At 46.0% G+C, this 25,599-nt stretch overlaps 1 protein-coding gene across 9 annotated transcripts in view; it reads right to left on the bottom strand.

Annotated features, from left to right (window-relative positions):
- Nucleotides 1-25,599, bottom strand: part of HUWE1 (HECT, UBA and WWE domain containing E3 ubiquitin protein ligase 1) — a 907,188-nt gene that overhangs the window by 774,268 nt on the left and 107,321 nt on the right. For 8 of the 9 annotated variants that reach the window (XM_029607938.1, XM_029607967.1, XM_029607972.1 and 5 more), the window contains exons 3-11: nt 15,962-16,032; nt 15,344-15,442; nt 15,032-15,238; nt 13,471-13,623; nt 12,190-12,252; nt 11,015-11,092; nt 9,595-9,642; nt 9,259-9,327; nt 8,981-9,080 (exon numbers count right to left, since the gene is read on the bottom strand). In XM_029607938.1, coding sequence (XP_029463798.1) covers nt 8,981-9,080; nt 9,259-9,327; nt 9,595-9,642; nt 11,015-11,092; nt 12,190-12,252; nt 13,471-13,623; nt 15,032-15,238; nt 15,344-15,442; nt 15,962-16,006 — 862 coding nt within the window. In that variant the 5' untranslated portion in view covers nt 16,007-16,032. The remainder of the gene's footprint in view (nt 1-8,980; nt 9,081-9,258; nt 9,328-9,594; nt 9,643-11,014; nt 11,093-12,189; nt 12,253-13,470; nt 13,624-15,031; nt 15,239-15,343; nt 15,443-15,961; nt 16,033-25,599) is intronic. The other variant, XM_029607984.1, reaches the window with a different exon arrangement.

Below are 25,599 nucleotides of genomic sequence, written 5' to 3'. Positions count from 1 at the left end.
CAACTTTTCTTGTAATTTTTCAATCTCGCTCTGAAGCACAGTTTGTAATTCTCGCTGATTTTTTATGTCCTCGCTGTGGGCATCCAGCCGAGTCTCCACTTCAAAAATGCGGTGGCCATGTTCCGCCATTTCTCTTTTCAACTCATCGATAGACTGCATGATATCTTTAGTATTGTTGGCGTTTTCGCTCTTTAAGTCAGCAAACCAGCTTTTTCATTTTAGCTTTAGTTGGTAAGTCTCCATCTTCCGATGTGTGATCCTCTTCAATATCTCGCGTGTCCGGTATGATTTGCTCTATGTCCGCCATGCTGTCTTCCGGAGGTTCCTCATTCCGTATCATTTTTTTATAAGAATATTTCCGAAAATCCACAGGTTTTCGCCGCGTGGTCATCAGAAATGTTTGCTTTACCAGCCCAATGCCCTAGTGTGGGTTCTAAGCTCCGGATGGTTGAGATTGTAAGGAAATTAGTTTAGTAGGTGCAGGAGCCCTTGTTTTATGCTGCTATTCACCAGGATGACGTCACTTCCTCCCCAGATCAATTCCACTTTATATGGTTCCAGGTTACAACAAACAGAGACTAGCATAGGTGTACAGTACCTACCACCACACAAGAAGTGCTCCAAGGAGGAGAAAGAAAGGGAGGTGAAAACAGCCTGGCACTAGGGTAACTAAACTGCAATAAAGCACCCTTCCATGCATTAACAATCAGTTTCTTAAAAACTTCCCAAAAAAAAAAAACCACCAAAAGAAAATAAGACTTGTCATACAGGGTCAGACCAAAAAGTCCATCAAGCCAGGATCCTGCTACCAACAGTGGCCAATCCAGGTCACAAGTTCCTGGCAGGATCCTAAGGGGTAGATAGATTCCATGCTGCTTATCCTGGGGACAAGCAATCAATTTCACCAAGTCCACCTTAATAATGGTTTATGGACTTTTCTTCCAGGAACTTGTCCAAACTTTTTTTTAAATCCAGCTACACTAACATGTCCTCTGGCAACAAATTCCAGAGTTCAATTTAAGTGAAAAAAATATTTTCTACTATTTGTTTAAATGTACTACTATGTAACTTAGTAACTATTTAGTAACTACACTGCATATCCCACAGTCCTTTTGAAAGAACAGACAATCAATGTTCACCCATTCCATTCTGCTCATTTTATAGATTTCTATCATAGAAATGTTATTTTATCTGATTTTTATATTCTGCTTTTTGGCATTTCAAAGCAGATTACATTCAAGTACTGAAGGTACCCCCATAGGGTTTACCATCTATGTTTTGTACTTGAGGCAATGGAGGGTAAAGCGACTTGCCCAAAGTCACAAGGAGCAGCAATGGGATTTCCTGAACATACCCAGATCAGTTTAGAGCAGCGCTTCTCAACCAGTGTGTCACGACACACCAGTGTGTCGCCAAGCACCGGCAGGTGTGTCGGTGCTCCCGGTCTCTCCCGCTGCTCTTCCTTCCCTGCTGCCGTTGCCGCCGGGCTATCAGCACATTCAAGCCCAGTGGGAATGGCAGCAGTGCTAGAAGAAGCTGTGGCACCCGCGGCTGGCCTTTTTTTCTTCCCGTTCCTGCCCCCCCCCCCCCCCCCCCGGTGACCCGGAACAGGAAGTGATACGCGGTGCGCGGGAAGGAGAAAGGCCGTGCCGCGTGGAAAAGTGGCGGCGGCAGCTTCAGCCCCCGAGCAATCAAAGCAGACGGTAATCGGGAAAGGAGACAGCAGCATGAGCCTCCCGCGGTCGATGGGATTCTTCTTTCTTGGCCTGCGGGGGCTGGAGGCTGCAGCAGTAACATTTGTGCTCGGGGGGGGGGGGGGGGGGGGGGGGGGGGGGAGGAAGTGAGTGAGTGAGAGAAAGAGAAGCAGCCAGCCAGCCAGCCTGTGTGTAAGTGAGAAAATGTATTTGATTGAGAGCATGTGATTGAGAGAAACTGGTCAGAGCTGATCTGTGTGCATATGTGAGAGACAATGAAAGTGACTGCTCAGAGAGTTGACTGATGTGTATGCGAGTGTGAGAGAAAAAGCATGGAAGTGAGAAAACTGGGTATGTGAGAAAGCAAGGGAGTAAGAAGCCTGATTATGTGAGAGAGCGTGGGAGTGGGAAGCCTGTGTGTGCGTGCATGAGAGAGAGACTGGTTGGTAAGGAGACTGTGTGTGAGAGAAAGAATGTGATTCAGGGAATGAGAAGCCTGTGCACGTGGAGAGCGAGTATGGAAATGAGAGAGAGACTGGTGTGTGTGTGTAACAGAGAAAGTGATTATAGAAGTGAGAAACCTGTGTGTGAGAGACAGCATGGGAGTGAGAAGCCTGTATATCTGAAAGAGAACATGGGAGTGGGAAGCCTGTGTGTGTGTGTATGCATGAGAGAGATCAGGTGACTGGTGTGTGCGTGCGCGTATGAGTGCGTGAGAGACAGAGGGAGAAAGTGATTATGGGAATGAGAAGCCTGTGCATGTGGAGAGAACAAGCATGGGAGTGAGAGACTGGTTGTGTGTGTGTGTGTGTGAGAGACAGAGAAAGTGATTATTACGACTAACTAACGGACTCCCCTCCAAAGCTACGATATGACCACCCGACTGATTCACGCCCAATTATATCATTTCTCCCTCCTCCCCACTTCTTGTGGGTCTCCCTCTCCTCCACCTTCTTACTCCTAATACCCCCCCCCCCCCCCGCCAATAACCTAACTGCTTTGATTAACTCTATTGTTTAAAAAAAAAAAAAAAATGTACATATGTATATAATCCATGTATTATTTCCTCCAGCCCCTGTTAACTGACTCCTTGTTAAAAAATTTATATTATTGTAAAGCTTGTTGCTAGGTTATGTTACATTGTGAACCGAGGTGATGTTTTGCAAACGTGCCTCGGTATATAAAAAACCCTTAAATAAATAAATAAATAAATAAAATGAGAGTGAGAAGCCCGTACATGTAAGTAGAACACAGGAGTGGGAAGCCTGTGTGTGCGTATGGCATGAGAGAAACTGTTCAGGAAGGTGACTGGTGTGTGTGTGAAAGACTGTTTGGGAAATGATTGGTGTGAGAGACAAACTGGTCATGGGGGCATGACTGGTATGGTGTGTGTGCGTGTGTGTGTGTGAGACATGGGCCCTAAGGAAGAGGACCATGAGTATAGAGCTTAGCCACTACTGCTGCTTCTGGTGTGTGCTACGGCCTGCATGGAAGAGGAGTAGTAGAGCTGCTGGAGGGTGTAATTAAAGGTGGCTTTAAGTTTATTTTTCTTGATTTACTGCCATTTTAATTATTTAATATTATGTGATGTGTCTGCTTTTTTTAAATATTTTATTGGTGTTTGGAGAATTTTTAATAGTTTTTATGAGTTTTTAATTGTTGGATGTTGTTCTGTTCATAGCTGTTTTGAAACATTTTTTCTGCTTATTAGTATATTTTTACAATTATTTCTGTGTGGGGATCTATAGCAGCTTGGCTTGTTCTGTTTTCCTAATAGATGTAGTATTGGGTTTTAGGGCCTGATTTAATATTTGTAGTGTTGCCTTTTCATAGATAGGATTGCTCCTGTTTGAGTGTATTCCATAATACAGGTGTAACTGTGTGCGGATTAGTTTATGTGCATTACTACAGATCCTGGGAGTATGTTAGGTCGGTTCTGTGTGTTACCAAGATATTTTACTAGCATATAAGCGTTTGTATCAGACTTATTTGTTGTATTTTCAAGAGGACATGCATTGGTGGTAAACTGCTGTCTTTTCATAAGTAGGGCTATTGAGCCTGGAAGTAGGAGTTTGAGTTGCTGTTACTGAGATGACACCAGAACCAGAATATCTTTTTTGTAGGGTGAGTTGTATGGGGAATGTCGTAATTCTGCTTTACATCCATTATTGTGGGTCAGGGGGGTTCCCGTGGATGCAAACTGTACTTTTACATCTAGCCCCATGACGATCATGGGTCAGTGTGTCATGCATGTGAGAACCATCTGTCAGGTGTGTCCCGACAGAAAAAAGGTTGAGAACCACTGGTCTAGAGAAGTGGGTTGTGTATCCCTACCAGCAGATGGAGTCAGAGAGCAAAACCTTTGGGCACTGCCATATATACAAGAGTGCCACCTGCAGTCCCTCAGTATTTCTGACTCCAGCAGATGGTAGAGATGCACTCCTGCAGTCTTTAGTTTGAGTTTTTCATTTAGTTAGATTTATTTCTTTTAGTTGCGATCACTTCCTGAGGTGTTAGGCACCTTCGTGGGCCATCCTTCAGTGAAAGCCGGGCGTCCGGGGGATTGGATATCCCTGTCAGGGTTTCGCCCTTGGGGCGCATTGTGGTCGTCAAGCGGTATACTTGGTCCATCAGTCTCCTCCTCAAGAGAGGAAGGAAGATCTTGTTCTGCGTGGTGTCTAATCAGGCCCCCAAGTACTCTAAGGACTGGGAGGGTTTGAGGCTGCTCTTTTCCATGTTCATGCCCCAACCAAGTTCCTGTAGGAGAGACCTGACCCTGCTGGTCTCCTGGAGGCTCTCTTCCACTGACTTCGCCTGGATCAGCTAGTCGTCCTCTCCCCTAATGGTACTGAAGATGACACCAGCACGAAATGCGAGGAACTTGCTCTTTTCTTCCACAAAAAAATCGCCAACATTCTCCTCCGATTTCCCCCCACAACCCCTCAAACCCCCCACCCCCTCACCACAATCCCTCTCCCCTCGACTCCCTAGAACTCACCACACCCAAGGAAATTGAGGCTATCATTAAAAAATCCAAGCCCGCATCCCACCCCTCTGATACTATACCCACAAAAAATCTCCTTTCCATCCCCAATACCATTGCGTCACCCCTATCCGATCTTATCAACTGCTCCCTCTCCACAGGTCACATCCCTGTTAAGCACGCAATAGTCAAACCCCTGCTCAAGAAACCCTCGCTAGACCCCAAAGACCCTACTAACTACCGTCCCATCTCAAACCTTCCTTTCATTTCAAAAATCATGGAGAAGGTAGTCAACACACAGCTCACGACATTCCTTGAGGACTACAACATACTCCACACAGCACAGTTTGGTTTTCGCAAAAGTCTGAGTACCGAAACCCTCCTCCTATCCCTCACAGACTTCCTTCTCACTGGCCTCGACCACGGACACAATTTTCTCATTGCCTTCCTCGACATATCCGCCGCCTTCGACACCATAAGCCACGATCTCCTCATTGCCTGCCTATCCGACATTGGCATCTCTGGTACTGCACTCCTATGGTTTAAATCCTATCTATCCAACAGATGCTTCTCTGTTAAACTTGGCTCTTCTGAATCCTCACGCTTTACCCTTTCACATGGCGTACCCCAGGGCTCCTCCCTGTCCTCTACTCTATTTAACATTTACCTCCTCCCCCACTGCCATCTTCTAACTGAACTTGGACTCAAATTCTACATTTACGCTGACGATGTCCAGATCGTCATTCCCATCCGTGACTCTCTTGCTACCACCCTTTGCTTCTGGGAAAATTGCCTTTCATCTATCAACAATTTACTCACCTCAATGCAACTTGCCCTCAATTCTACCAAAACTGAACTACTCCTTATACATAACCCCCAAACCTTTAAACTGGCTACTCCCACTGACCCTCTGACCACGTCCCTCCTCTCGCAACCCGCAGTTCAAAACTTAGGGGTCCTTATCTATCCTCACCTGAACCTCAAAAACCACATCACCTCAGTTATTAAAGGAGGTTTCTACAAGCTCTTGGTCTTAAAAAAGCTCAAGACACTTCTCCACACCCACGACTTCAAAACTGTCATTCATGCCACATTAACATCTAAGCTAGATTACTGTAATTCCCTCTGTCTAGGCCTGCCCTCCTCCGCCATCAGACCTCTCCAGTTCCTGCAAAATGCCACAGCAAGAATCATTAGTAACACTCGCAAATCTGAGCATATTACCCCTGTCCTTAAAAGCCTACACTGGCTCCCCATCTCCTTCCGCATCCTGTTCAAAACCTACACCATCTTACACAAAGCAGTCTACAACTACAATTCTTCTTGGCTCAATGAACCCCTCCAACCCTCTCAACCCTCCCGCCCTACTAGAACAATTCATAAATGTACCCTGCTCGTCCCCCCCCTCAAAAAAGCCCACCTCTGTCACAAGAAATCGTGCTCTATTGCCGGCCCCAAGCGCTGGAATGACCTACCACACAATCTCCGCATGGAAGCCTGCCCCCTTAAATTCAGAAAACTACTAAAAACGTGGCTCTTTCATCAAGCATTCCCGGAGTAATCTCCTTGACTCCCTAGCTACTTCACCACCTGGTACGTTTCTTTCAACATTCTCTCTACCCCTGAACCACAATTAACCTGTGTCTACTTAGATGTTACCTTTGATCTGCTGAACCTTAGTTAACCTGTATTTTCTTAGAGGTTACTGTTGAACTGCTGTACCATAGTTAACTTGTATTTACATAGACGTTACTGTTCCTCTCGTTTCTCTCCTTTTTGTTTTGAGGTCCCCTTCGACCCCTAGTTATCCTCTGTTCCCTCCCCCTCCCTGTTATTTGTAATTTCCACCTCTTGTTATCATGTAAACTGACATGATGTGTATTTTAATGTCGGTATAGAAAAACTGTTAAATAAATAAGTAGGGATGCACCAGGATCCGCCACAACCACCATAATTTTGGAGAATGTTCTGGGGGCAGATGCCAGACCGAAGGGTAAGAGACAGAACTGGTAATGGCGGCCCAGTACACAAAGCGTAGGAAACGCTGGTGGTTTTGATGGACTGGAATATGAAGGTAGGCTTCAGAGAGGTCCAGGGAGGTTAACAACTCTCCTGGTTGCACTGCATTATGACAGAGCAGAGAGTTTCCATGCGGAAGTGCAATATCTGCAGATGACTGTTGGCTCTCTTGAGATCCAGGATGAGCCGGAATGAACCCTCTTTCTTAGGCACGATAAAATAGATGGAATAAATCCCCGTATTTACTTAGGATGTGGGTACCGGAGTTATAGCCCTCAGACTGAGTGTGGATTCCACTGCCTGTTTGAGCCAGAAGTGGCAAGGTGATATCATGAACTTGCCCCGAGGGATGCTGCGAAATTCCAAAGCGTAGCCTTCTCGTATTATGTCCAGTACCCATTTGTCCGATGTGATCTTGACCCACCGCTGATAGAAGAAAGAAGACCCCCTATCTTCTCTTCCTGTGGGTGGGTCGGCCCAACTTCACTGGGAAGCTCGGGTCGAGCCCAAGCCTGTCCCTCTATTGGGTTGCCTGTTTCGAAAGGACAGACCTCCCCGAGGGTCGAGGTGACAGGAAAGACAGGTTTCTGTAGGACCGGAAGTGCTGGGAGCCCTTGGTCCAACTCCTCATGAGAGAGGGACCTTGAGACCTCTTTTTCCTGTCTTCCGGTAGTCAGGGCACTGGAAATTCGCCCCACTTACTGGCTAGCTTCTCCAACTCGCTTCCGAATAGGAGGGATCCCTTAAAGGGCATCTTTGTGAGGTTCGCCTTAGAGGTTGCATCCCTTGACCAGTTCTGCAACCATAGCTGTCTTCTGGCTGCCACCACTGAGGGTACTCCTCTGGCCAAGGTATGCATTAGGTCTGAGCTTGCAACTGTCAGGAAGGCTGCGGCAGATTCAATTGCCTCTCCGGCGTGCACCCCAGTGATATCTGCCTCTCTCGCAAGGAGCAAGCAGGAACGAGCCACAAGGGCACAGCAGGAAGCAATCTATAGTGTCATTGTTGTTGTGTTGAAGGCTTGCTTAAGGATGGATTCTAACCGCCTATCGTGAGCATCCTTTAAAGCCGCCCCTCACTCAACAGGGATGATCGTTCACTTTGAGGCAGTGCAGACCATGGCATCCACTTTGGGAAAACGCAGGCATTCCTTTACCGCTGGGTCCAGAGGATACAAGGCTTCCAATGCCGACCACCTTTAAAGCTTACCTCCAGGGCATCCCATTCCAGGTCATTCAACTCCTGGATGGCTTCCAGCATTGGGAAATAGCAAGAAGCTTTATGAAGAGACACCAGGTTGGGGTTCTTCTTTGGTTCCACCATAGGGTCCATGCCAGGAACTCCCAGTCTTCAGGGTCTGGGAGACTAGGCTAAGAAAGACGGAACCGACGGCAAAAAGAAAAAAAACTTACCGCAATGGAATTTATGGGAGACCCTTGCGGAAAGAAGTTTTTCTAAGCTTTTTTTTTTTTTTTTGAGGTATGGTAAATTTACCACACAGGACTCCAAATTAACCGCGAGGCTAACGGCTCTGCGGAAAAAAGAAAACTGAAGGGAGACCCCTGTGGCTGAGAATATCATAGCATGCTGAGCATGCTCAGTGGGCACACTGTGCCAGTCAAAAGTTTATAGAAACTTTGACAGAAGTTTTTCCGTATAGGGCTCCATTATCAATGTCACCCCATATGTGAGGACTAGCATCCTGCTTGTCCTGGGATAAGTACAGCGATCCCCATAGGGAAAGCACATCCACCATCTGCTGGAGATTGAGAAATACTGAAGGGCTGAGGTCATTGCAGGGGTGTATGTAGGGTGACATCAGCTTTGAAACCTGACTCCATCTCCAGCTGTTGGCAGGGGAGCATAACCCATTGGTCCTGAGTCCATCTGGCTACACTCTAGGAAATATATGCTTCAGTGGAAGGAATATGCACATTATGTATGGACTACATACACACACACACACAAATACCGCCACCATCTGCTGGAGACAGAGAAATACTGACTAACTGTAGGTGGCACCCCAGGGTATAGGGCAGAGTCAGTCAAAAACTTCTGTCTCCATCTGCTGGAGGGGAGGCAAAACCCAGGAGTCTGGACTGATCCAGGTACATACAGGGAAATGCTAATAAAGAAAAAGTTTAAAAAAATATAAAGTCAGTCTGCACCCCCAACAGTGCAGTGCTCCTAATTTCAGCAGTCTTCAATTGACAGGTAACACTACCAGCTGAAGTTAGGACTTGCCTTTTTTTTTTTTTTCCCCCAAACACCTTGCAGTTCTTACCTAGTATAGAGATGGCATGCAGCCTGGCCTGAACAGCTTGCAGTCTTTTCTTATGGTTTGAGAATCCATGGGCCAGTCTTATGTGTGTAAACAGAAGCATCTGTGGTAGAAGAGAGAATGCATCACCATAAAGCAGAATTCAGCCATGTTCACACTGTTGAAGAAGCTATGCCACAGATCCACTGACAAGACCGTGACCTGCTCAAGGTAGGGTTTCCCTTGTGCTGTAACATTTAGGAACCATAAAGTCAACCCAATAGAAAGAGCAAGGAGCTTACCTGCTTATCTTTGGGAATACTGTACATCTTAGTAAGGGACTCCATAATCTCAGAGGGACTTTCCGAAATCTAAACAGAGAAAGATAACTTAATTAGCCAGCACAATATCACACCCACATATAGTTTGACAAGGCATGGATTATAACTGTTGGGTCATGTTACACCATTAAGGACACCACAAAAAACCAAACACTAGAAGTAGAATAGGTACAGCATAGTTAATATAAGCTTCCCTAACATACAAACCAAAAGAACAGGTACAGCATTAAAGCAGTAGTACAAAATTCCCTAACACACACATACACACAGTGCCTTACCCAACAAATTCCTTATTACCTTGTCCAGCTGCTCTATGTGAATGTAGTGTAGCGTGTTGCTGGTTGTCTATAAAGGAAACAGGAGAAGAGTGATTGATAAGAGGTGCTGAGGGGGATGCTCACACTTCACAATGCTTTGTGCAGATTTTAATTAGCTGTGTTACAACAGAAGCACTGCTGCCACATCAGCTCCCAAATTACAAATCTAATGTGGATGCTATGAACCTTGGGCAGACAATGCGAACAATATACATTAAAAGGGATTCTAGAAATGTGCTTAAAAAAATCTCACATGCCTTAAGAATTAGACATCAAAACAGTAAAGGCATACTCCAATTCTTATTTTTACCAGAAATTTACAGTGAATGTGTCCCTTTGTGGGGATGTTGCTATTTTAATAAGCCATGTTTCATCAGTTCAAAATAAGATTTATTACTCAGAACTTGATTACATCTCTTTCCTATTAGTATCATGGGTAGATACAACACCACACAAAGTCACTTTATGCTGCCATCTCTCCTGCTTAAGCATTTCATCTGGCAGACTTGCAACTTTCCAAAGGTGCATCCTATCAGCATGTGGTGAGAAGGCTCTCCATGACCAAGCAAGAGGAAGCCTGCCATATGCTGTGCAATACTCTCCACAAAGCAAGGAGCTAGTTTTACCAACCCGGCTCCCATTCCCCAACACACTACTCTCTCCTCCTGCTTTCTAACAACTCAAACTGCTGTGGCAATTTCCAGAAGCAATTAAGAGACATCCAGAAGGGAATGTCTGGCCAGTGGCTAAGGACAGAGCCTCCTTTCTCCAGGCCTGCAGCTCTGACAAACAATTTGTACAACCATGGCAGGGAGTGTTTCTACCTAGGACAATATTTCCTGCTTATTAGCTGCTATACTCAGAGGTCTCTAACGTCTGCATACCTGCGAGACCCTGGGTCGCCAGTTTACACCCATTAACACCCACTTTGAGAGACAACAAACCCATTTGAAAACATTCTATTCTAAATGATGTAGGGATAGAAAACCTGTAAGGCTCAAATCACTGCTACTGTATTTACAAAGCCATTCTAAACTGATTCTTTGTGGCACAGCCAAACCTTACTAGTTAGGATGTGCTGAACCCATAACCAGATGCCTTTTACAGACGGGACACAGGAAACTGAAGACAAATAAGGGGCTTGTTGCACATGCACAATCCCATCACCTATCCTCCCAACACAGCTGCACCCCTTAACACTAGTCCCCCACCCTGCTGGGTCTCTCCTGGAAGGGCGGAGCCTGCCTTATGCATAGGACTCCAAGAACTTGCTCCCCCACCTCATGCTTTGCCCCTCATTCCCTGGACAACTGCCACACTGCCATCCCTAGCCTAAACAAACCTGCAAGAGATCTCTCACTGCTATGAGCTGTAGAAGAACAAGTCTGTATGAGACTCACCCTTTTCTCGACTTTGACCTCAGCCCCTGGCTCTGCATAGAATTCAAAGTGTAGTGTGGTGGCACTGGGAGGGTATTTCTGTGTATAAAGCACAGGATGGAATCAGACACAGTGAGCTCCGAGAGAGCAGGTAACAAAGCAGCTGCTATAGACCCCTTTCCTACATCACACCTCACAACCATGCTGGAAGCTGTTCTAGCTTTCACACAGACTGTCACCCTGCTATTTCCACAGACCTTCCACCATTACTCCAACAATGAAACTAACCATTGGAAAAGATATCCCCCAACTAAAACAAAAAATGCCCAGAAACTGCCAATCAAGGAAGGTGCAAAGTGTTTGTTCTAGGATTAAACCAGACCATGATGCATCAAGAAGCAGAAAGGAAAAGGGAAAATCCGCAGCTCTAACCATATTCTAGCAGCATCAGATACCTTGGATTGACAACTCTTGGCACCAAGGGGATTAAAATCTCCAGTCATGCCCTGAGCACAGTTAACCAAAAGAGACAAGAAGTGGGGGAACAGGCCACCCAAAATAGATAATATGAGAGAAGAACAGGACAGAATTCCAGGGACCCAATGTTGCAACACCTTCCTAAAGCTGTCCTAAAGCCTTCTCCAATTCCATGCAGCTGACATATACAGGATCTATTATTAAACTACAGGTTGTAGACACTCTCATACCCTGCCTTGCACAGCACTATACTATGTTCAAGGTGTCTGAGGCTATAGCTTTTCCCCATTGTCCATTCTTCAAGGGTCACTGCAGCACCTTATGCCCCCATCCCTTCCCCAGCACACAGGTTAATAACTCTCATAGTAAAGGTCAAAGGCCTTATATATGAATAGCTCCAGCTCGTGAAGGGTTCTTTTTTATTTTTTTAATTCTACCATCTTTTCACTAACAGAGCTATTTTAGATTTTACTCCTCCACTCCTGAAGGAATCTTATGGAACCTTAACTACACCAAAGACTTAAAAATTGACCATTGTGTCTAAATTCCAAAATACCTTTGCATTTATGGTGTGCCATTTCTGACAGACGAGGTGCAAAGGGGCAAGGGTAATTAGAAACTGGAAGAAGTGAATGGAGGGGAAGGGGCAAGGGAGATAGCAATGGCTACTAATCATTTGAAACATCACAGGAAAAAAAATAAACCAGGTAGACACTTACCAACATGTGCAAATCTCTACAGCACTCAGCGAGTCCAAAGCCATTCTCCTTGCCACCCCAGCTCTGTGGAAGAGGCAGAAGGCAATGAGCAGACTTCAACTCCAAACCAGGCAGAACTAAAAGTTCTGGATCCCATTACTAATTGCCCTGCATGCCACCTCCTCAAAACTATTCCATAAGAGCAGCATCTCTCCTATGGGTATCGCATTGCAATAGATGTTTAGAAACAGTTTGTAAACAGCAATCCAGAATTCACAAATTTTCATCAGGGAGCAAGCAGCTGTGGCTTGGCAGAGTTGATCCTGCAGTTACTGCAGACAACCTACCCCCTCCTGCCCCCAACAAGCCCACTCCACCATTCCAACAGAGAGAATTCTGTTAGTAGCAAAGAAGCATGAGCACACACTGATCTCTACAGCAACTGCTTCACCAATGCACTTCATGATATAACATTGCAAGGCTAGTGATAGGGAGGCTGCCACCCCCACCGTGATCCAGTTCAGAGCAGGCTACATGTACCAGCCAAAGGATCAGCTCTTCACTAAGGCTGGGGGGGGGGGGAAGAGAAGAACCTGAAAATGGGAGGTGAATTGAAAAAATGAGGGAAAGAGAAAAGCATGAAACGGATCAAACTATGGACTGGATGGGTGTTAGAGAGGGAGGTGTGGGGAGAGATTAAGAGGATTTAACACCTATAACCCCACCCACCCATCCTGTCCTTACTCATGGGATGAAGTAAAAGAACGAAAGATTGTGGAGGGTTCGAGGAAGTGAAAACAGGAAAACCAACAAGAATAATGGAAAGGAGGGAGAAGAGTTCTGAGTTTGTATATCATTTTTTGTTGATTATACTATAATGTAAGATGCCTAAAACAAGGGATAGCACAGCCTATAAATATTTCAATAAAATAAATACTGAGGAAAAGAGCAGAGAGGCTGTAAAGAAAAACATTATGGAAAAGAGAGGGAAGGGGTTTGGAAAGGAAAAAAGAAAAGGTAGAAGACATTTGGGATAGAAGCAATGGGACAGTAAACTACAAAAAAATCCAGATTTTCAAGAGCAAGAGAAAAACAGATTTCAAAACAGTGCTGATAGAACTAAGAAAAACACAGTCGGAGTCACAACCCAGGTGTCCTGGACTAATCCTGGTACGTACAGGGAAAACTGTTTAGTAAATTCTCATATTTTAAAATTGTTATACATTTCTACACAAAATTCTTGGGCAAGAGTGAAGACTACAATTCTGGCATAAAACATTCCCTGGCTCCATGAGAACTCACCTCTGCCAAGTGCTGTAGACGGGAGAGGAGAGGGGTTCTCTTATCCGAGCCCAGCCGTGTGATATAGTTGGAGCGTTTGCTAAACACGTAGAGTAGGTTCAGAACAGCCAGAACTACTTGCATGTCTGAGGAGGCGAGCAGCGTCGTTAAGTGCTGCAGGAAAGGAGCATGAAGCAGGTCAACAACCTTGCTGCACATTCTGCCTTTTGTAACTGCTTTCAATAAGAAGCAACCAGTTTCAAAAGCTTGGCCTAGCACAGAAACATGCTTTTATGAACTAGAGCATAGCATGTTAATCATATCATAAGAACATGAGAACATGCCATACTGGGTCAGACCAAGGGTCCATCAAGCCCAGCATCCTGTTTCCAACAGTGGCCAATCCAGGCCATAAGAACCTGGCAAGTACTCAAAAACTAAGTCTATTCCATGTTACCGTTGCTAGTAATAGCAGTGGCTATTTTCTAAGTCAACTTAATTAATAGCAGGTAATGGACTTCTCCTCCAAGAATTTATCCAATCCTTTTTTAAACACAGCTATACTAACTGCACTAACCACATCCTCTGGCAACAAATTCCAGAGTTTAATTGTGAGTTGAGTAAAAAATAACTTTCTCCGATTAGTTTTAAATGTGCCACATCACACTACCGCGCACCATCACAAAAGAATGCTACGCCGTCTGCAGCCAGGCCTAGCTGCATGTTAGAAGCAGTCCCGCTGTGCGATGAACTGCAGCACTGCCCAAGAACTCACCTCCTAGCAGCCCTACAAGCTTGAATGCAGTCTTCCTGGTCCCTAGCACCCTTGCCTCTGTCACCTCTTCCTCTCCTTTCAATTACTTTTTTTTTCTTTTAACTTTAATGAGACAGAGGAAGGAAGAAACAGTGCAAAAGGTTCTTCCCTGACCAAAGAGCTGCCGGATCCCACCAGCTATTCACCTCCTGCTGGTGAAAAGCCAAGACAGACAAGGGTCCCCAACCCCCTGCTTGTTCCCCTCAACACCAGGAAGGACAGCCCCACCAGGGCCTAACAACCTCCCGGGATGGTCACTAACAAAACTCTCTGTTCTCTCCCCCCTTCTTTCTCCTTTCCAGACTGCAGGGATGGCACCTCTACCATCTATTGGAGACAGAGAAATACTGAGCAACTGCAGGTGGCACTCCAGGTTATGTGCCAGTGCAACTTTCTCTGTCTCCATCTGCTGGGAGGCATAATCCCAGGAGTCTGGATTGATCCAGGTATGAACAGGAAATGAGTTTAATAAACAAAGTTATACACTATTTGAATTTTGACTGTTCTATATGGTTAAGGTCAACATTGCAGCTGTGAACAGTCTTTGGTGCATTTTTGTATAACCACAGCACATAAAACTATCAATGCATTAATTACATCCAATAACACACAGGTCTACTTGATGAGGACGTGGTATTAAAAGGAGATATACAGAATGAACAAAACTATTTCCTATGTTTGAACATTTCCATTCTGCTAGTTCTGTTGTACAAGGACTGATTTATAAGGGAAGAGAGTAGATAAAGCACTTTCTCCTTATGCTATTACCTCAATAGAACTGTACAGGTGACGGGAGAAGCTGTATTCAATAAGAAGTGCAGTGAAGTTTAGCACCGCCAACAGCAGGGCCTTCAGCTGACCCCTCTCTGGTCTGTCGCACACCAGCATCCATGACATGTTCTCCACTGTCTGCCCGGCATCTGCTAGGATCCCGTCAAAGCGGTCTAGCAGGTCTACCCAGTGGTACAGCTCACACTGAGAAGACAGAGAAAGATCTCTCTCTCTCAATTGCAGTCCAGAGCTATCTGCCATACATACAAAAAAACACATTTCCTCCCCACCTGCAGAAAGTTAGCCTACCTTGCCAATGTTCCATGTCTTTATCTGTTGGAGTTCCAGCAAGAGCTGTTCATCACTACAAACTTTCAATTTGTCTATTAGGGCCCTACAATCAGCAGGCTAATGGTAGAGAGAAAAAAAAAACCTGGTTATTTCCCATCAGAAAAGCTTTGCCCATCAACAGAATACCATCAAGAAACACAGCACTAAGGTTGGGGAAAGTGGAGGAGTAGGAAGGAAATCGGAGATGTAGCTCTAAGAGCTTTCCTCCATAGTCTCACACCACCCATTAACAATATCAGCTGTATAAAACTTATCAGATTGTTCCTTATCACTATCCCTCACAAGTGATATTCTTGCGATCATAAGGAATACAGGCCCTACACTGAGGATAACTAGGAAGAATATTGCACAGCCAAAATACAATTCATCTCTGCAAAAGCTATCTTTTTTGCTTGTCCATGGTCCTACACACAGTACAATGTTGTTCTTTGCTCTCCTCAACAGCGACTGCATACCTCTGCAAGGGGAAGAAATCCTGAGGATAATAGCAGTGGTAGCAACAAAAGTAGTGGGGTGGTATCAACCAATCGCAGTGACAGGTTTGAAATGGGATTGGAGAATTGAAAGATTGCTTACCGCCTCCGTGGGAGTCTTTTTCAGTTTAGTCCTGTCCACTTTCATGGCTGTGGATCTGCTACTCTCTGTACCTGTATGGTGAAGTGAAGGAAGCTGCTGAAAGCATGGCACATATAGGATTCTTGCAAAAGCAGACCTCAAAGAATTCTTTAAATTCTTGGGCATAATCATTTCAGCCTAGAAAGCAGAATTGCTTACCTGTAATAGGTGTTCTCACAGGACAGCAGGATGTTAGTCCTCTCATATGGGTGACATCATCAGGATGGAGCCCAATCATGGAACACTTTTGTAAAAGTTTCTAGAACTTTGACTGGCACCTACTGGGCATGCCCAGCAATGTACTGACCCTGTATCTAGCAGGGGTCCCCCTTCAGTCTGGTATTATAGTAAAAGTACGTGCGAAAAATAAAATAAGAAAACGTAAATGAACCCAACTCCACGGGGTGGCGGGTGGGTTTCGTGAGGACACATCCTGCTGTCCTGTGAGAATACCTGTTACAGGTAAGCAACTCTGCTTTTTCACAGGACAAGCAGGATGGTAGTCCTCAGTTATGAGTGAGAACCGACCTGAGGATGCCAGAGCAAAGCACCAAATGCACCCAAAGACGTGGAACAGGCACAACAGGGGTGGAATTTGGTAAGGAGGGCATCCTGAAACCCTGGACAGGTTGGTGGAAGGATGTTGGGTAGTTAAACTGAAAACAAGTTGCGAAGAACCGACTGGCCAAAGATGGAATCTTGCCTGCCAGCCTTATCTAAGCAATAATGGGCTGCAAAGGTATGGAGAGAACTCCAGGTAGCAGCCTTACAAATATCAGCAAGAGGCACCGAACGGAGGTGCGCTACTGACATCGCCATGGCCCTGACCAAGTGTGCTTTTACACGGTCTTGTAGTGGAATGTCTGCTTGCTGGTAGCAAAAAGAAATGCATTCCGCCAACCAGGAGGAGAGGGTCTGCTTTCCCTCAGGATTTCCTAATTTGATGGTATCAAAAGAAACAAACAATTGAGTGGATTTCCTGTGGGCCGACGTGCGGTCCAGATAGAAAGCTAGAGCACGTTTGCAGCCAAGGAATGCAGAGCCTGTTCTCCTGGGTTCGAATGGGGTCTGGGAAAAAAGGTAGGTAGGATAATAGATTGGTTAATACAAAATTCTGACACTACCTTTGGCAAAAATTTAGGGCGAGTGCGGAGCACTACCCTGTCATGCAGAATTTTAGTGTAAGGCAGGTAGGTAACTAATGCCTGTAATTCACTAACTCTGCGAGCAGATGTGATCACAAAAAGAAAAACTACCTTCCAGGTGAGATAGCGGAGATCACAGGAGTGGATAGGCTCAAACGGAGGTTTCATGAGCTGCCCCAAAACCACATTAAGGTCCCAAGTAGGGGCAAGAGGGCACAGTGGAGGTTTTAAATGGAGCAAGCCTCTCATGAAACGTGATACTAAGGGTTGCGTGGAAATGGAAACATTACCTATACCCTTATGGTACACAGACACTGCACTAACATGCACCCTGATAGAGGACGTTTTTAAGCCTGACAAGTGCCAGAGAGAGTCTAGGAACCTCGCAGTGGAACAAGTGAAGGGGTCTATGGACATGGAAGTGCACCAGACCGAAAACCTCTTCCATTTACAGCGATAAGACCTTCTCGTTGAAGCCTTTCATAAAGCCACCAGGACTCGGGATACAGACTCTGAAAGGTTAAAAGGTTGGAGTATTAACCTTTCAACATCCAGCCCGTCAGAGACAGAGCCTGGAGGTTGGGGTGATGCAGGTACCCTTCGTTCTGAGTGATTAGAAGGGGATCCTTCCCCAGAGGAATGTGCTGGCATACTGAAAGGTCCTGGAGGATTGGAAACCACACCTGACGTGGCCAGTGGGGAGTTATCAGAATCATTAATCCTTTGTCCTGCCGGAGCTTCACGAGAGTCTTTGAAATGAGAGGAAGTGGAGGGTACGCATAAAGGAGACCGCAAAGGCATCTCTTGGTTGTGAGTGGTGACTGCGAATGAGAAAGCAGAAGTTATCTACTTTGTGCTGTGGATCGACGCAAAGAGGTCAATGTGAGGGTAACCCCAACATTGGAATATCGTGTCTGCTATCACGGGGTTGAGAGACCACTCAAGCAGATGGAAAGTGCGACAGCTTGCCTGCCAACACATTGTCCACTCCCGGCAAGTAGGTTGCTTTGAGGGACATCAAGCGGGAAAGGGCCTATGCCCACATTTGTGCAGCTTCCTGACACAGGAGGAAGGAGCCCGTTCCCCCTTGTTTGTTGATGTACCACATCGCAACCTGATTGTCGGTTTGAATCAGGATAGCTTTGTTTGATAGGCAATCCTGAAAGGCCTTGAAGGCATATCTGATTGCAATTAGCTCCAGGAAATTTATCTGATGTTTGGCTTCCTCTGGAGACCAGGTTCCCTGAGTCTGCAGGTTGCCTACATGTGCACCCCACCCAAGGTTGGATGCATCTGTTAAGGTAATTTGAGGATCTGGAGCCTGAAATGGAAGGCCTTGAATGAAATTGGAGTGGTGCAGCCACCAGGCTAGTGACAGACGGAGCTGCTTGGTAACCTGGACAATGGCTGACAAGCTTGAATCCACTGGCGTTTTAAAGTCCACTGCATTACTCTCATGGCGAGGCATCGGAGTGACATGTACCGAGGACGCCATGTGACCCAGCAGTATGAGGAAGTGACGAGCAGTTGAAGACACTTGAGTCTGCAGTTGATGAGCCAGAGATGTTATGGCAAAAGCTCGATCCTGGGGGAAGAAGGCTTTCACCTATATAGTGTTTAGGTCGGCCCCTATAAAGGATAGGGTTTGGGATAGTTGATTAGAAACCCTAAGGAAATCAGGGTGTTGATAGTGAGACGCAGGGAGGTTAGTACGCCCTGTGGAGTCGGAGCCTTTATCAACCAATTGTCGAGATAAGAATAGACATGCACACCCTGATTCCTGAGGAAGGCTGCAACCACCACCAGGCACTTGGTGAATACTCGTGGAGCAGACGCCAGGCCGAATGGTAATACACGGTACTGGAAATGATGGGGGTCAACCAGGAATCGCAAGTACTTGCGATGAGATGGAGTAATTGAGATGTGTGTGTAAGCGTCTTGGAGATCTAGAGAGCATAGCCAATCTCCTCTTTGTAGAAGAGGAAGTAGAGAGCCCAAGGTTACCATTTTGAATTTTTCTCTCTGCTAAAATTTGTTTAGGGCGCAGATGTCCAGTATCGGGTGTATACCATCTGACTTTTTTGGTATTAGAAAATACCGGGAATAAAACCCTTTCCCCTGCTGGGAGAGGGGCACTGGTTCTATTGCTCGGGATTTGAGGAGGAATGAAAACTCCTGTTCGCGCGAGGGAGAGTGGTCGGACGTCCCCCACGTCAGAGGCGGAGAGTCCGCTAGAACAGTCAGGAAATTTAGGTGGTAACCCTGAGTGACTACTGCCAGTACCCACTGGTCTGTGGTGACTGTATGCCAAGTGCTGTTGAAGTGGCAGAGTCGACCAGTATGGATAGAAGAGGAGGTTGGCTTACACTCTCTAGGAAGGAGTCAAAACCCTGATATTGGTCCAGGCTGAGAAGCTGGCTGCGACATTTGAAGCAGAGTCTGCCTGGATTGACCTTTTTGGTAAGGTCTGGAAGGGCGTCCTCTAGAAGCTGAAGGATAAAATTCCTTGGCTTGTAGACCGGCCGCTTAGAGTCACGTTTGAAAGCTCTCTTAGGGGCAGATGGAAACTCAGACGGAACAGAAGAAAGCTGGCGCAGAGTTTCATGGTAATCCTTCAACTGCACCACAGTCTCTCGGATCTTTTCCCTGAAGAGTGTCACCCACACAGGGTAGATCTGCTAACCTGTCTTGGACTTCTGGTCTTAAGTCCGATTTGAGCCAGGCCCATCTTCTGGCACTAATTCCCGCTGCAGATACTCTAGAAGCCGTGTCGAAGATATCATATGCAGCTCGGACCTCATGCTTTCCCACATCTAGACCATTCTGAGCCAGAGTATGAAGCTGAGCCTGGAGTTGCTCTGGTAAAGAATCAGAGAAATCCTGGATCCTTTTAAAAAGGTCTGTTATACTGTGTCATGTATAACTAGTAAGATGCGATGCGAGATATGAGCATTGAGCCATGGAAGACATGTCTGCCAAAAGCATCCAGGGATTTTTGTTCCTTCCCTGGAGGTATGAAGAATGAGGTTTTGAATGTCGTGCCTTCTTCTGGGCTGATTCAACTACCACAGAATGATGATCCAACTGTGATTTTTGGAACCCAGGAGCTGACTGCACCAGATAGGTGGCATCTGTCTTGTGGTTGACCGGTGGGACCAAACATGGGTGCTCCCAGTTTCTCTTCAGGGGGATCAAGCAGGATTTCATGAATAGGTATAGACATGATTTCCTTAGGAGCAACTAGAAATTGGAGTACTTTCAAGCATCTTGTGCCTAGAGTCCTCCTTCCATCAGAAGCTGAAAAGGAATGGTTTCAGACATTTCCTTGATGAAATTAATAAGAGACAGATTTTCTGGTGGACAGGGCTCTGATGGTAGATCATCCATATCCGGGGACGAATCATAGGTCCAAGGATTATAGGGCTGATCTCCAGCAGGGAGAAATGGTGCTAATCCTGAAGGACCAGGCCTAGGCATTGAAGGAGGCACAGATGGCATCGATAAAGGCACCAAAGGAACCGGTGACATCGATGGACAAGTCTGTGGTAAAATTCCAGACGGTGGAATGGGTAACTGTTTCCTCATCATCCGATAATGGAATCGGTGTGGAAGGTACTGGACCCACCGGTGCTCTTGGTTCCATTGGAGGCAGGGCACCAATCAACGCATCCAGTCTACCCAGTAGCAGTGCGAGCGCTGTGGGAATCTGATTGGTGACCAGCTCAGGGACTGGTACCGGCATCGATGGAGGTTGGAAGCCCTGACATGCTTTACCGATGGCCTCTTGGATCGTCCGATCCAATTCCTCATGGAAGCCTGGGGCATGGATTAGGAGGCACCGGCACCGGATTAGGAGGCAGCACTGGCGTAGCCAGAGGGTCCACCGGTGAAGGTGGAATCGCGGATCCCGGCACCACTGAAGGTGGGGAACACCTCGGTGACCCAGTCACAGAAGAGGAGGGGGGGCCTTTTCTGGACAGGGCTTCTTTGTCGGTGGCTCTGTCGACGTCGATGCCTAGGACATGCCTGGATCGACGGACTGAGCCTTCCGATGCCAGTGTCGACGTTTTTCACGATGTTCTCCTCGGTCCTTTTCTTGATTAGGCAAGGAGGCAAGCGACACCTTTGGAATAGTTGACGCCGGTTGAACAGCAGCGTTGTCCCGATGCTGGCGAGAAGTCTATGGCACCTGCTCGGACGAAGCTATCGATGGAGTCAGGGTTTTTAACTGAAAGAGAAAGTCCATCTTCTCTAAAGCGAGCCTTACGGCCCTTAGGTGTTATTTGGGCACATTTGGTGCAAGTAAGGGCATCGTGGCCAGACCCCAAACACATAACACAGACCCCATGCGGGTCAGTGATGGACATTGTTTGAGTACAGTCGGGGCACCGACGAAAACCCGACACCATGACTCCGACAAAAATGTAGCCACGGTGCGATCGATGGCCGGTAGGCCCTGAAGGGATAACTCGACTGGAATCGACCGCAACAAGGGTAAAATCTTACCTTTCGCCCGCGGAGTATGGATATTGATAAGGGGACCCCTGTGGGATAGAATTTTTTGAAAATTTTTGAATGAAGTTCTGTGAGGAAAATTCCTGTCATGAATCTCCAGAGAGCTCCTTAACTCGCGTGGCTACTGCTGCGTGGAAAAAAGAAAACTGAAGAGGGACCCCTGCTGGATGCAGGGTCAGTGCATTGCTGGGCATGCCCAGTAGGTGCCAGTCAAAGTTCTAGAAACAGACAAAAGTGTTCTGTGATTGGGCTCCATCCTGATGATGTCACCCATATGTGAGAACTACCATCCTGCTTTGTCCTGTGAGAATATAAAGGGGTCAATATGAACATCAGACAGACACTAGAAAAGCATTACTCAGCAAGTTAAACATGGATCAGCACCATATAATGGAGAAATTACTTACCTGAATTTTGTTTTCCTTAGTGTAGACAGATGGACTCAGGACCAGTGGGTTATGTGCTCTACTGCTAGCAGATGAGAGACAGAGTCAGATTTCAAAGCTGACATCACCCTAGATATACCCCTGCAGTGACCTCAGCTCCTCAGTATCCTCCTCGAAAAGCCAGCGATTTACTATCAGTTGGAAGGCTGTTGTCGACAGCATCCATTCTCCCGGGTCCAGGCTTTCTCTGCTGAGGAAGACTGCTGATACGTTGTCTTTTCCTGCGATGTGGGAGGCAGATATCCCTTGTAGGTTTATCTCCGCCCATGCCATGAGAGGGTCTATCTCCAGAGACTCCTGCTGGCTCCTGGTTTCTCCCTGGAGGTTGATGTATACAACCGTTGTAGCGTTGTCAGACATTGCTTGAATTGCTTCACTTCTGAGTCTGTGGCTGAATCGCAGGCACGCTAGTCTGACTGCTCGAACTTCCAGGCGGTTTATGTTCCATCTCGCCTCTTCCTTGTTCCATTTTCCCTGGGCCATCAGTTCCTGATAGTGGGCTCCCCGCCCTCACAGACTCGCATCCGTGGTGAGCAAGATCCAGTTCGGTGGGGATAGGCTTAGTCCTTTGCTTAGATTGTCTCCCTCAGGAATTCTCAACTGGGGGAGGGACCCTTAGGTATCACCGCAGGAGAGCGGGGCTTGATCTTCTTTAAGATAATTTTGTCTTCTTGCTGTAATTTTCCTAACACTGTGTAGAGTGTGGTATAGTGTCCGCATCTGCTAAGAGATGGAGAGATACTGAGGAGCTGAAGTCACTGCAGGGTTATATCTAGGGTGACGTCAGCTTTGAAATCTGACTCAGTCTCCCATCTGCTAGCAAAAGAGCACATAACCCATTGAGTTCTGAGTCCATCTGGCTACACGCTAGGAAATTTTTATTTTGCTAGTTTTAGTTAGTTTTTATTCCACTTTTCAGCACTTCAAAGCAGATTAAATTCAGGTACTACAGGTATTTCCCTATTCCCAGAGGGCTTACACTCTTAAGTTTGCATCTTAAGCAATGCAGAGTTAAAGAGACTTACCCAAGATCACAAGGAGCAGCAGTGGAATATGTACTCTGGATTCCCTGATTTTCATCCTGCTGCTCTTACCATTAGGCTACTCATTGAACCCTTAAGCAGATTTCTCTTAAATGCTGTTCTAGCACCAGAATCCTGGAAACCATGTTCTCCCTTGTTTTTACCCTCACTACAGAGATCTAAGTTTATTCTAGATCATAATTCACTTCATGGTCACATCAGCTCCATTTCTGAAAAATATATTTCCATGCATGTACTCATTAAAAGTGAGTTTGGGACTTTTGGGAACTGGCCACCCTATGACTATCCTAACTGGCACAATGTGCCTTCTAACAAGCTCCAGGCTGACTACCATAAAGCTTCCCTACCCCTACAGAAAACAAAACTGATTTAAAAGTGAAAATAAAGTAAATGATCCTGGACAATGAACCTGATATTAAGCCTCCCAATGAACCAGCAAGTAGCAGAATGCAGGAGTGACCTAGTGATTAGAGCAATGGACTGAGAAATAAGGTTGTAATCCTGCTTCTCCCACTGATGCTCCTTGTGACCTTCAGCAAGACACTCTCCGTTGTCCAAGGTACCAACTTAGGGGCTGATGTAATAAAGTGTGTTCAGCAAAGGGCACATTTTAACCCTCAGTTGTGCACACTTTACTGAAAATGCAGCAAGGAATTTTGTGTATAAAAAACATGTGCGCTAAAGATAATGCCCTCACATGGAAATTCCATGATAGCAGTAGCTATTACCCATTACCTGCCAATGCATAGACGTGTGCTGGCTTAAAAAAAAAATAAGAGTTAACACTGGAAACTAAATTTTTAGCCCAAGGTGGAATAAAGTTTCCAGGGCTAATGGTATTATGTGCAGAAAACATGTTTTTTTGCATAAAAAGCATGTTTTCCATGCATAAAATGATTTCTGTGCAAAAAAATGTTTTGCACAGAAAGCATTTTTTGCATGTATTCATTATACTTTCTATGAGAAAAACATTTGTGCATGTAAAACTGTTTTCTGCACTTAAAATATAGTATGTATAAATATTTTGCTGTGCGCAGTCTTTTTTGTACAGATTTTCTGTTTGTCCATTTTTTTTTTAAACTGATCCCTTAGCATACCATTAGCTTACAGCATCTGGATTTAAAAAAAAAAAAAAAACAACCTTGTGCATTAAGAAACAGAACTGAATTTCAGCGCAGTTTTAACGCTCAGCTTTTTACATCAGCCCCTTAGATTGCAAGCCTTCTGGGTTGAATTGTAGCTCTCCTTAAGCTTGGATTTGGAAAATGGATTTCGTGCCATGAGTTTTAGAAACAGGTGCTGCTTGATATTTTCATTAGCAAAGAAAGGGACAGCCAAGTTCTACCAGTCTTTGCTTGTCTTGCACATCTTTAAGTCGCCAAGCTTGAAAATATTACTGGTTTGAAAAGAGAAATTAATTCATACCCAATAATTTCCTTTCTTTGGGCCCAGCCAGAACAGTCCAAATGTATGGGTTTATGCCTTCCAACCAGCAGATGGAAACAGGCTTGTAGATATCAACTTTCTGTTCATACCCCGGATCAGTCCAGACAAGTGGGTTTATGCATCCCTACCAACAGTTGGGAGGCAGAGAACAAAGCTTTGAGGCACTGCTACATAACAGAGAGTGCCACCTGCAGTCCCTCAGTAGATGTGCAAACTGCAGATCTGACTGAAGTTAGAGTTAGTGAAAACAAGTTGGTGTAGCTCCCAGAGGAGTTAGGTTCCTTTGTTGGCCATCCCTCGGGTTGAGCCGGGTGTCTGGGGAGTTGGAAACTGTGTTGTAGCCTGTTGCTTCCGGAGGTTTTGATAGCCAGATTTTGACAGCGGTCCCCTCATCCTTCCAGTGTTGGAGGAGCTGGGAGTGAAAATGACTCAGGAAGAGTCTGACAATGAGGGAGTGAATCCGGTTCTGGATGGGTTGCGTGGTCCTCCCAGTGCCTTCCCACTGCGTAAGAAGAGTCAGAAGCTTCACCCAAGGAGTGGGATTTCCCGGAAGCAGGCTCGAAAGTCGGTAGAGCTTTGGCAAAGCTCTGTCTTGAATGGAGGAAAACCTGGATCGCCTAAAGATGCCTAAGATGGATGCGGCAATCTCAGTGGCGACTAAGAAGACTACAGTCCCAGTAGTGGATTTAGCCACTCTGAAGGATGTTCAGGAGTGCAAGCTGGAAATTCAGCTAAAGCACGTTTGAGGTGTATGCCTTGAGCTTACAGGCCACAGTATGTGGCAGCCTGATGCAGCAAGCCTGTTTGTGCTGGGTTCGAAAGCAGAGGAGTAGGCTTCCACCGGGACGCTCAGTTCAGGGCATTCCGTGCGCTTGGAGGCGGGAGTGGCCTATGTTGCAGATGCATTGTATGATTTGAGCCTTTGAGAAGGGCGACATTGAAGGACCTGGCCATAAAGACAGTGTTTCTAGTAGCCATTTGTTCTGCCCGGCGGATTTTGGAAT

The sequence above is a fragment of the Rhinatrema bivittatum genome, chromosome 1, assembly GCF_901001135.1.
Source record: "Rhinatrema bivittatum chromosome 1, aRhiBiv1.1, whole genome shotgun sequence".
NCBI lineage: Eukaryota > Metazoa > Chordata > Amphibia > Gymnophiona > Rhinatrematidae > Rhinatrema > Rhinatrema bivittatum.
This window is presented reverse-complemented; position numbering and strand designations above follow the sequence as displayed.